This window comes from Mustela putorius, unplaced genomic scaffold (assembly GCF_011764305.1).
Source record: "Mustela putorius furo isolate JIRA1106 unplaced genomic scaffold, ASM1176430v1.1 tig00003898_pilon_pilon_pilon, whole genome shotgun sequence".
NCBI classification, from domain to species: Eukaryota; Metazoa; Chordata; class Mammalia; order Carnivora; family Mustelidae; genus Mustela; species Mustela putorius.
The window spans coordinates 33,851,013-33,863,369 of record NW_025422047.1 but is presented as its reverse complement, the minus strand read 5'-3'; the positions used below and the strand labels follow the sequence as shown (position 1 = coordinate 33,863,369).

General features: G+C 41.7%; 1 protein-coding gene across 2 annotated transcripts in view; it reads right to left on the bottom strand.

Annotated features, from left to right (window-relative positions):
* Positions 1–12,357, bottom strand: part of TTC6 (tetratricopeptide repeat domain 6) — a 228,482-nt gene that overhangs the window by 205,849 nt on the left and 10,276 nt on the right. For both annotated transcript variants that reach the window (XM_013046238.2, XM_045067622.1), the window contains exon 2: positions 10,983–11,924. In XM_013046238.2, the coding sequence (XP_012901692.1) occupies positions 10,983–11,909 (927 nt within the window). In that variant the 5' untranslated portion in view covers positions 11,910–11,924. The remainder of the gene's footprint in view (positions 1–10,982; positions 11,925–12,357) is intronic.

The window sequence follows — 12,357 nt, the reverse complement described above, 5'->3', positions numbered from 1 at the left end:
AATATGGGCCCCCCTTTTTTGTCAAGTGCCTTGACTATTTCACAGAGTTACTTCCTACAGGATCAGGCACTGAGACCTTCGTTCTCTCTATTAAAGCTTGTCAGTGCACATTCCTGATTATTTTTTCTGTGAGACCCACACAAAACCTAACTAGAAATCCCCATACTGAAACTTTATCAAAATAAAAAAATGTTTTGCACAGCAAAGGAAACAGTCAATAAAACTAAGAGGCAACCCACAGAATGGGAGAAGATACTTGCAAATGACATTAAAGATAAAAGGTTGGTATCCAGGATCCATAAAGAATTTCTCAAGCTCAACACTCAAAAACAAATAATCCAGTCAAAAAATGAGAAGACATGAACAGACAATTCTCCAAAGAAGACATACAGATGACTAACAGACACAGGAAAAAATGCTCAATATCACTAGCTATCAGGGAAATACAAATCAAAACCACAAAGAGATACCACCTTTAACATCAGTTACTATGGCAAAAATTAATAAGACAGCAAACCACAAATGTTGGTGAGGATGTGGAGAAAGGGAACCCTCTTAAACTGTTGATGGGAATGTAAGCTGGTGCAGCCACTCTGGAAAACAGTATGGAGGTTCCTCAAGAAGTTAAAAATAGAGCTACCCTATGACCCAGCAATGGACTACTAGGTAGTTATCCCAAAGATACAGATGTAGTGACAAGAAAGGGCACATGCATCCCAATGTTCATAGCAGCAATGTCCACAATAGCCAAACTGCAGAAGGAGATGAGATGCCCTTCAACAGACAAATGGTTAAAGAAGATGTGGTCCATATACAGAATGTAATACTACTCAGCCAGCAGAAAGGATGACTACCCACCACTTGCATTGACATGAATGGAGCTGGAGGGGATTATGTTAAATAAAATAGGTCAAGCAGAGAAAGACAATTATTGTATGCTTTCACTCATACATGGAACATAAGGAATAGCACAGAGGACCATAGGGGAAGGGGAGAAAAACTGAAGGGGCAAAAATCAGAGAGGGAGACAAACCATGAAAGACTATGGACTTTGAGAAACAAACTGAGGGTTTTAGAGGGGAAGGGAAGTGGGAATTGAGGAGGGCACGTGTTGTGATGAGCACTGAGTGTTTTGGGTGTTTTTTTTTTTAAGATTTTATTTATTTATTTGAGAGTGAGAGGAAGAGACAGTATAAGCAGGGGGAAGGACTGAGAGAGAGGGAGAAGCAGACTCCCCTGCTGAGCAGGGAGTCTGACATATGGCTTAATCCCAGGACCCTGGGATCATGACATGAGCCAGAGAATGATTCTTAACCAACTGAGCCACCCAGGCACAGCAGTGGGTGTTATGTACAACAATGAGTCATTGAACAATACATCAAAAACTAATGATGTACCATATAGTGGCTAAATGAACATAATAAAAAAGAAAAAAGAGGGCGCCTGGGTGGCTCAGTGGGTTAAGCCACTGCCTTCAGCTCAGGTTATGATCTCAGGGTCCTGGGATCGAGTCCTGCATCGGGTTCTCTGCTCAGCAGGGAGCCTTCCTCCTCCTCTCTCTGCCTGCCTCTCTGCCTACTTGTGATTTCTCTCTATCAAATAAATAAATAAAATCTTTAAAAAAAAAAAAAAAGAAAAAGAAAAGAAATCCCCATTTTGAAAGGGCCCTAAAACAGCCACGCTCATCTGTTGAGTAAGTATGAGGAGGTGTGGGTTTTAAGTGAAAACATTTGTCCTATTCTGCTGACAAACATTAGGTCAAAGACAACACTGGGGACTCTTGTCCTTACATGTTTTTGTTCCCTAATGGGCTTTATGATCACATTCCTTACAGCCTAGAGTGTATTTTGGGGCTGAAACTTTTTAAAAGACATAATGTGGCAGCAGTATTCTGTATACTAACAAGAGGTTTGGTGCCACAGCTAAGAACAGTAACAGAATCTTCTTCCCTCTTACAGTCATCCTCAATGCCATTCTCAAAAAACTAGATCTCTTGTTTCTTCTTTTCTGCCTTTCGCTCCACTCTCCCCCCTTCCCTTCTTCTCCCCTCCTCCCTCTGTCTTTCTGTAAGACCCAGATTCCCTTGTTACTATTTTTGCTTTGAATGTCCCTGTCACAACAAAGTCTAGATAAATGGACAAACTATCTTAACTTCTGGGGTGCCTGGGTGGCTCAATGGGTTAAAGCCTCTGCCTTTAAGTTTTTTTATTTATTTATTTTTAAGTTTTTATTTATTTATTTGTCAGAGTGAGCACAGGCAGACAGAGTGGCAGGCAGAGGCAGATAGAGAAGCAGAGCTTCTGCCAAGCGGGCATCCTGCCAAGCAAGGAGCCCAATGTGGGACTCAATCCCAGGACGCTGGGATCACGACCTGAGCAGAAGGCAGCAGCTTAACCAAGTGAGCCACCCAGGCGTCCCTGCCTTTAAGGTTTTTAAAACTTACAGGAGAAGGAGGAGTCAAGATGGCAGAGAAGTAGCAGGCTGAGATAACATCAGGTCACAAGAGTTCAGTTAGGTAATTATCAACCCATTCTGAACACCTAAAAATCCAACAGAAGGTCAAAGAGAAGAGCAGCAATTCTAGGAACAGAAAATCGACCACTTTCTGAAAGGTAGGACCTGCGGAGAAGTGAATCTGAAGCAACAGGGAGATATACTGCTGGGGGAGGGATCAGTTCCCAGCAAGCAGCGGAGCAAGAGAGCACAAAATCAGAACTTTTAAAAGTCTGCTCCACTGAGGGACATTGCTCCAGAGGATAAGAGGGGGTGGAGCCCTCACAGGGACAGAATGGTCTCAGGTCCTGTGGGGTCACAGAAGGATCAGAGGTGTCTGAGTGTAGCAAAGCTCGCAGGTATTAAGCCAGCTACAGAGACAAAGACAAGGAGTGAGCTCTCAGATGGGGGTTACCTTAAATTGTGATCCGTGGCACCATCAGGCCACTGCTCTTTGAGCAGGGAACACACAAGTGGCAGATTCAGGGAACATCAGGAATCTGCTGGATTTGGAGACTCCAAAAGGGGGCTGTGCGCCAGAAATAGAAACACTCCATCATAGGCCAGGTGAGCTCAGAGTGCGGCCAGAGAATGGGAGATGGGAGTGATTGAGCACTTTTCTCCAAAGGTGTACTAAGGAGTGGGGCCTGAGCTCTCGGCTCCTGTGGGCCAGAGATTGGGAGGCCACTATTTTCATTCCCATCCTCCAGAGCTCTATGGAAAGCGTTCAGGGAACAAAAACTCCCAAAAGCGAACCCAAGCAGATTACTTAGATGGGCCCCTGGCAAGGGCAGTGCAATTCCACCTCAGGCAAAGACACTTGAGAATCACTGCAACAGGCCCCTCCCCCAGAAGAGCAGCAAGAAATCCAGCCAGGACCAAGCTCACTGATCAAGGAGAACAGCGGAATTCCAGAGGAGCGAAAGCAAAGCATGGAATTCATGGCTTTCTCTCCATGACTGTTTAGTCTTACAAAGTTAATTAAATTTTTTAAATTTTATTTTTGTTCTTGTTTCAATTTTATTAACTTTTGCCCTTTCCTCTTTTAACGTTTTTTAACTAGTTTATCTGAAAAATACCTTTATTTTTAAAAAAATCTTTTTGAACCTTCATTATTATAGTCATATTTTATCCTTTATTGTATCTAACTTTGTTTTTTGTATACAAATAGGGTTTTTTCTTCTAAAAAAAACATTGGGATACAACTTCTTATAATAGATCAAAATATACCCTAAATTTAGCAATCTAGCACAGGGCTTTGTTCTAGTCTCCAGCCTGAGCAAATTTTCTCCACTTTCTTTTTCTCTCTTTTCCCAAACAACTTAACTTATTAACTCCTTTTTCAGAATTTTTTTAAAATTTTCATCTTTACTCATATTCCATCCCTTCGTGTTTAACTGTGTGTGTGTGTGTGTGTGTGTGTGCACGAGCGCACACGTGTGTGTATATTTCTTTCTTTAAAATTTTGGAAGGTAGTTTCTTCTAAGAGACCAAAATACACCCAAAATCAAGTGGGTGGCTCTGTTCTATTCACCAGTCTAATATATTTTTTTTAATTTTTTTAACTTCTTTTTACCCCCTTTCCTCTCCCCAAGATTTGGGGTCTCTTCTGATTATAAAACACACATTTTTATGGGGTCTTTGCCACCCTTTTAATATTTTATTCTCTCATCCATATACTCTTATCTGGATAAAATGACAAGGTGGAAAAACCCACCACAAAAAAAAGAAAAAATAGGCAGTACCAATGGATGGGGACCTAATCAATACCGACATGGGTAATATAATAGATCTAGAGTATTGAATGATGACTCTTAAGGTGCTAGCTCAGCTCGAAAAAGGCATGGAAGTTATTACAGAAACTCAGTCTGGAGAAATAAAAACCCTTTCTGGAGAAATAAAAGAACTAAAATTTAACCAAGCTGAAATCAAAAAGGCTATTAATGAGGTGCAATAAAAAATGGAGGCTCTTATTGCTAGGATAAATGAGGCAGAAGATAGAATTCGTGATATAGAAGACCAAATGACAGGGAATAAAGAAGCTGAGCAAAAGAGAGACAAGCAACTACTGGACCACAAGGGGAGAACTCGAGAGATAAGTGATACCATAAGAAGAAACAATAATTAGAATAATTGGGATTCCAGAAGAAGAAGAAAGAGGGGGGTGCAGAAGGTATATTGGAACAAATTATTGTAGAAAATTTTCTTAATATGGCACATGGAACAAGCATCAAAATTCAGGACACAGAGAACCCCAAAATCAATAAAAATAGGTCCACATACCATCATCTAATAGTAAAACTTACAAGTCTTAGTGACAAAGAGAAAATCCTGAAAGCAGCTCCCAACAAGAAATCTATAACATACAATGGTAGAAATATTAGATTGGCAGTGGACTTATCCACAGAGATCTGGCAGGCCAGAAAGAATTCCCATGATGTATTCACTGCACTAAATGAGAAAAACATGCAGCCAAGAATACTATATCCAGCTAGGCTATCACTGAAAATAGAAGAAGAGATAAAAAGCTTCCAGAACAAACAAAAACTAAAAGAATTTGCAAACCAGCCCTACAAGAAATATTGAAAGGGGTCCTCCAAGCAAAGAAAGAGCCTAAAAGTAGTAGACCAGAAAGGAACAGAGACAATATACAGTGACAGTCACCTTACAGGCAATACAATAGTAGTAAATTCATATCTCTCAATAGTTACCCTGAAGTAAATGGGCTAAATGTCCCAATCATAAGACACAGGGTATCAGAATGGATAAAAAAAATAAAACCCATCAATATGCTGTCTACAAGAAACTCATTTTAGACCCAAAGACACCTCCAGATTTAAAGTGAGGGAGTGGAAAACCATTTAGCATGTTCATGAACATCAAAAGAAAGCTGGGGTGGCAATCCTTCTAACAGATCAATTGCATTTTAAGCCAAAGACTATAATAAGAGATGAGGAAGGACACTATATCATATTTAAAGGGTCTGTCCAAACGAGAAGATCTAACAATTTTAAATATCTATGCCCCTAACATGGGAGCAGACAACTCTATAAACCAATTAATAACAAAATCAAAGAAACACATCGACAATAATACAATAATATAATAATTGTAGGGGACTTTAACACTCCCTGCTCTGAAATGGACAGATCATCCCAACAAAAGATCAACAAGGAAAGAAAGGCCTTAAATGACACACTGGACCGGATGGACATCACAGATATATTCAGAACATTCCATCCCAAAGCAACAGAATACACATTCTTCTCTAGTACACATGGAACATTCTCCAGAATAGATCACATCCTGGGTGTCAACTGGTCTCAACTGGTACCAAAAGATTGGGATCATTTCCTGCATATTTTCAGACCACAATGCTCTGAAGCTAGAACTCAATCACAAGAGGAAATTTGGAAAGAACCCAAATATATGGAGGCTAAAAAGCATCCTACTAAAGAATGAATGGGCCAACCACGAAATTAAGAAAAATTGAAAAAATTCATAGAAACTAATGATAATGAAACGCAACTGTTCAAAATCTATGGGACACAGCAAAGGCAACCCTGAGAGGAAAATATATAGCAATAGAAGCCTTTCTCAAGAAATAAGAAAGGTCTTAAATACACAACATAACCCTACACCTAAAGGAGCTGGAGAAAAAACAACAAAGAAAGCCTAGACCCATCAGGAGAAGAGAAATCATAAAGATCAGAGCAGAAATCAATGAAATAGAAACCAAAGAACAGTAGAACAGATCAATGAAACTAGGAGCTGGTTCCTTGAAAGAATTAATAAGACTGATAAACCCCTGGCCAGACTTATCAAAAAGGAAAAAAGAAAGGGACCCAAATAAATAAGACCATGAATGAAAGAAGAGAGATCACAACCAACACCAAAGAAATACAAACAATTATAAGAACATACTATGAGCAACTATATGCCAGCAAATTTGACAATCTGGAAGAAATGGATACATTCCTAGAATTGAATAAACTAACAAAACTAAACCAGAAAGAAATAGAAAACCTGAACAGACCAACAACCAGTAAGGAGACTGAAGCAGTCATCAAAAATCTCCAAACAAACAAGAGCCCAGAGCCAAACGGCTTCCCAGGGGAATTCTAATAAGCATTTAATGAAGAATTAATACCTATTCTCCTGGAACTGTTCCAAAAAAATAGAAATGGAAGGAAAACTTCCAAACTCATTTTATGAAGCCAGCATTAGCTTGATCCCCAAAACAGACAAAGACCCCATCAAAAAAGAGAATTACAGACCAATATCCTTGATCAACACAGATGTGAAAATTCTCACCAAAATACTAGCCAATAGGATCCAACAGTACATTAAAAGAATTATTCGCCACAACCAAATGGGATTTATTCCTGGGCTGAAGGTTGGTTCAACATCCACAATCAATCACTGTGATATAATTCATTAATAAAAGAAAGAATAAGAACCACATGATACTCTCAATAGATGCTAAAAAAGCATTTGACAAAGTACAGCATCCTTTCTTGATCAAAACCTTCAAAGTGTAGGTATAGAGGGTACATACCTCAATATCATCAAAGCCATCTATGAAAAACCCACAGCAAATATCATTCTCAATGAGGAAAAACTGAGAGCTATTTCACTAAGGTCAGGAACATGTCAGGGATATCCATTATCACCACTGCTATTCAACATAATACTAGAGTCCTAGCCTCAGCAATCAGACAACAAAAAAGAAATTAAAGGCATCCAAATTGGCAAAGAAGAAGTCAAATATCACTCTTTACAGAGGATATGATACTTTACAATTGCACCCAAAACCATAAGATACCTAGGAATAAACCTAACCAAAGAAACAAAGAAACTGTACTCGGAAAACTATAAAGTACTCATGAAATAAATTGAGGAAGACATAAAGAAATGGAAAAACATTCCATGCTCATGGATTGGAAGAAAAAATACTGTGAAAATGTCTATGCTACCTAAAGCTATCTACACATTTAATACAATCCTTATCAAAATACAATTAATTTTTTAAAAGATTTTATTTATTCATTTGACAGACAGAGATCACAAGTAGGCAGAGAGGCAGGCAGAGAGAGAGAGGAAGAGAAGCAGGCCTCCTGCTGAGCAGAGAGCCCGATGCGGGGCTCGATCCCAGGACCCTGAAATCATGACCTGAGCCGAAAGCAGTGGCTTTAACCCACTGAGCCACCCAGGTGCCCCAAAATATGATTAATTTTTTTCAAAGAAATAGAACAAATAATCCTAAAATTTATATGGAACAAGAAAAGACCTCGAATAGCCAGAGGAATGTTGAAAAAGAAAGCCAAAGTTGGTGGCATCACAATTCCAGACTTCAAGCTCTATTACAAAGCTGTCATCATCAAGATAGTATGGTACTGGCACAAAAACAGACACATAGATCAATGGAACAGAATAGAGAGCCCAGAATAGATCCTCCACTCTATGGTCAACTAATCTTCAACAAAGCAGGAAAGAATGTCCAATGGAAAAAAGACAGCCTCTTCAATAATTGGTGTTGGACAGCAACATGCAGAAAAATGAAATTGGACCATTTCCTTACACCACACATGAAAACAGACTCAAAATGGTTGAAAAACCTCAATATGAGGAAGAAATCCATCAAGATCCTTGAGGAGAACACAGGCAGCAACCTCTTCCACCTCAGCCGCAGCAACTTCTTCCTACATACATCGCAAAAGGCAAGGGAAGCAAGGGAAAAATGAATTAGTGGGACTTCATCAAGATCAAAAGCTTTTGCACAGCAAAGGAAACAGTTAACAAAACCAAAGACAACTGACAGAATGAAAGAAGATATTTGCAAACGACATATCAGATAAAGGGCTAGTATCCAAAATCTATAAAGAACTTATCAAACTCAACACCCAAAGAACAAATAATCCAATCAAGAAAGGGGCAGAGGACATGAACAAATATTTCTGCAAAGAAGACTTCCAGATGGCCAACAAACACATGAAAAAGTGCTCCACATCACTCGGCATCAGGAAATACAAATACAAAATCAAATACAAATCAAAACCACAATGAGATACCATCTCACACCTGTCAGAATGGCTAAAATTAACAGATCAAGAAATGACAGATGCTGGCGAGGATGTGGAGAAAGGGGAACCCTCCTACACTGTTGGTGGGAATGCAAGCTGGTGCAGCCACTCTGGAAAACAGCATGGAGGTTCCTCAAAAAGTTGAAAATAGAGCTACCATATGACCCAGCAATTGCACTACTGGCCATTTATCCTAAAGATACAAATGTATTGATCCAAAGGGGCACATGCACTCGAATGTTTATAGCAGCAATGTCCACAATAGCCAAACTATGGAAAGAACCTAGATGTCCATCAACAGATAAATGGATAAAGAAGAAGTGGTATATATATACAATGGAATACTATGCGGCCATCAAAAGAAATGCAATCTTGCCACTTGCAACAATGTAGATGGAACTAGAGGATATTATGCTGAGCAAAGTAAGTCAATCAGAGAAATACAATTATCATATATCTCCCTGATATGAAGAATTTGTCAGGGGTGCCTGGGTGCCTCAATGGGTTAAAGCCTCTGCCTTAAGCTCAGGTTATGATCCCAGGGTACTGGAATCAATTCCCACATCAGGCTCTATGCTCAGTGGGGAGCCTGCTTCCTCCTCTCTCTCTGCCTGCCTCTCTGCCTACTTGTGATTCTGTCAAATAAATAAGTAATGGGGGGTTTGGGGAGTAGGGAAAGAAAAAAATGAAAAACACTCTCTCACAAAACCAACTGAGGGTTCCTGGGGGGGGAGTGGAGGAGGGAGAGGATGGTTGGGTTATGGACATTGGGGAGGGTATGTGCCCCTCTCCAAGGTGAGTGCTCCCCATAGTCAGTGCTGTGAAGTGTGTAAACCTGGTGATTCACAGACCTGTACCCCTGGGGCTAATAATATATTATGTGTTAATAAAAAATAAAAAATTATGGGGCACCTAGGTGGCTAAGTGGGTTAAAGCCTCTGCCTTCGGCTCAGGTCATGATTCCAGGGTCCTGGGATTGAGCCCCACATCGGGCTCTCTGCTCAGCAAGGAGCCTGCTTCCTCCTCTCTCTCTCTGCCTGCCTCTCTGCCTACTTATAATCTGTCTGTCAAATAAATAAATAAAATATTTAAAAATTAATTAATTAACTAATTAATTAAAAAATAAATTAAATTTAAAAAAAAAACAACAACAACAACAAAGCTTCTGCCTTTGGCTCAGGTCATGATCCCCAGGTGCTGGGATTGAGCCCCACATTGGGCTCTCTGCTCTTGCGGGAACCTGCTTCCTCCTCTCTCTCTCTGCATGCCTCTCTGCCTACTTGTGATCTCTGTCTGTCAAATAAATAAGTAAATAAAATCATTAAAAATATATATCTTAACTTAGCCTATCTAGCTTTGCTCCCTGCTGGGTACATATCACAATCAAGGAATGGACAGTTTTGGAATGTTTCCGGTACAGTCTCTGGGGTGTGACCACCTGGGGTAGAATCAGCTCTGCCATTTCTTAGTTCGGGACATTGAGCCAATCCTTTAACAACACTAAAGCTAGGAAACATCCTGTATAAAATGGGGCTTTTATAGGTATCCACCTGATGAGGTTTTGGGGACAAATGCATACAATATCTCATTTTGCTTGGCACAAAAGAATCACTTAGCATCTCTATAACTGGGAAGGCCTAGGAAGTAAATTAAAAAAAAAAAAAAAATTTTTTGAGAGAGAGGTGCCTGAGTGGCTCAGTTGGTTAAGCATCTGCCTTAGGCTCAGGTCATGATCCTGGGGTCCTGGGATGGAGCCCCACTTCAAGGGGCTCCTTGCTCAGCCGGGAGCCTGCTTCTCCCTCTTCCTCGACCCCTTCCTCTCCCTCTACCCCTCTCTCTCCTTCAATCTCTCCTTTCTCCTCTGCCCCCTCCTTCCTGCCTCCTGCTCTCTCTCACTTCTCTCTCTGTCAAATAAATAAATAAAATCTTTAAAAACGTACATATTAAGAGTGATTTTTCCCTAAAAATATCAAAGAACTACAAATTCAACTTCTTAACAGTAATATAGTGATGTGCTTAGTGTAAAAATTTACTGGCAATCCCAAGCTGTAACAGAAAATGACTGAGTTTTCTATAGAAAACATGTTATTTTGAAACTCAATAGTCACAACGACTTTGAAACGAAAAGTTACCAGTGATATATTTATAACTCGAGTCTACAACCAATGTACTTTGAGTTAATTTTTGAGATAATCTCTCAATTTCTTTCACTGAAAGAGTATACGCTCCCCTGGATAGAATATTTTAAAATTCGAATTCCAAATTCTAAGCCCTTGAATAAGCCCCCGGTGTTTTGTCTAGCTTATCTAGCTTGTAACACACCCGATGCACTTAAATATGCTATGAATGTCTCCTTAAGTTGTATTTATCCAGGAAAAATATTAATTCTCCTTCTGGTTCACCTACTTCCATTTTAAGGTCGTAGTTCTCGCCGAGGACACTCTGGATGAGCTCTTTGATGGTCCGGTCAGAGGCCAGCTGGGCCTCCGACTGCAAGGAGGCGATGATCTCCTCTATGGAAGTCGGGATCGCTCGCACCGGCTGAGCGGCCTCCCGCGAGCGGCCCCGCCCGATGCTCCCCCGCTGGCTTTCGGAAACTGACCCGAGCGGTCGGCTGGCTAAGGCCCGGCTCAAGGAGAGGGTGTGAGGCCCGGCTCTCCCCCGCCGGCCGCCTGCCTCCGCGTCGCCCTCCCGGCTGGAAATGGAGCTGCGCGTCCTCGGTTTGGCCTGGCGGGCCGCTGCGGGCGGAGCCGTGCCCTCTTTCACGCCGCGCTCCCGGCCGGGATGCGGGACCGGCTTGAGGCCCGTGGGCCGCGGGCTCCTCGCGCCCAGGCGCGCCCCGGGCCTCTCCCTTGCCGCTGGGGGCGGCATCAGAACTAACGGTCTGGACGTGCCAGCCCTGGAGGCGATGACCGGCGGCTTTTTCGGGAGCGGGTGCCGGAGGAACGCAGAGCTCCGCATGTAGAAGTCCTGGGGGCGAAACCGCCGGGTCTTTCCCGGGGCGGCCTCCTCGCTCGGGGCCGGAGACCGCGCTGCGCCTCGGGGCGCCTGCTGCAGGAGGGCCGCAGTGAGGGTCGTAGGGCCTTTAGCTCGAGGGGACCCTGATGGCTTTTGGGGTCCATCGTGGGCGGCGCTGCCCTTCTCCCCAGGACGGGCAGGGCCCAGGGCCTGGAGGCCGCACACTGAAGCTTCATCCACAGCCGGCTTGGGGGCCAACTTCTGCTGGAATTGGAGAAGATCCTTTTTAGTTTCCTGTCGAATCCTCTCAAGCTCTTTAAAGATGTAGGATTCTTCTTTGTATTTCAGTCCAAAATGCTTCGAAACTGCGGACATCTTGGCTAATTTGTCCTGTGAAATAACAACAATATATTACATATCTATAACAAAACTCATGTCGATAAATACAAGTCGAACTCAAAAAAACCTCTTAAGGTACAATGCTCGGTGTGCTCCCAGAGGCCCAAGTGGGTAGTATTAGTTTATGTCATTTTAAATCCAGCCATTGGCCTTTTCACAGGAACCATGGAAAACCTTCAAAGCAATAACCTTTTTACAGTAGGAATTCCTGAAACTCCGATTGGTTTTAACATTTCTTTAGACTATAATGTAATGTCCCAATTCCAGACAAGAGAGACAGGCAGAGAGAATCTAAAGAAACCCTAAGAGAGAATAGAGACCATCAACTGAAGGGAAGCTAGCCCACGAACAGATTTTACAATTGCTCCAAATTTTTCAAAGATACAAATTTGTAATGAGACATTTTAAAATGAGACATTTTAAA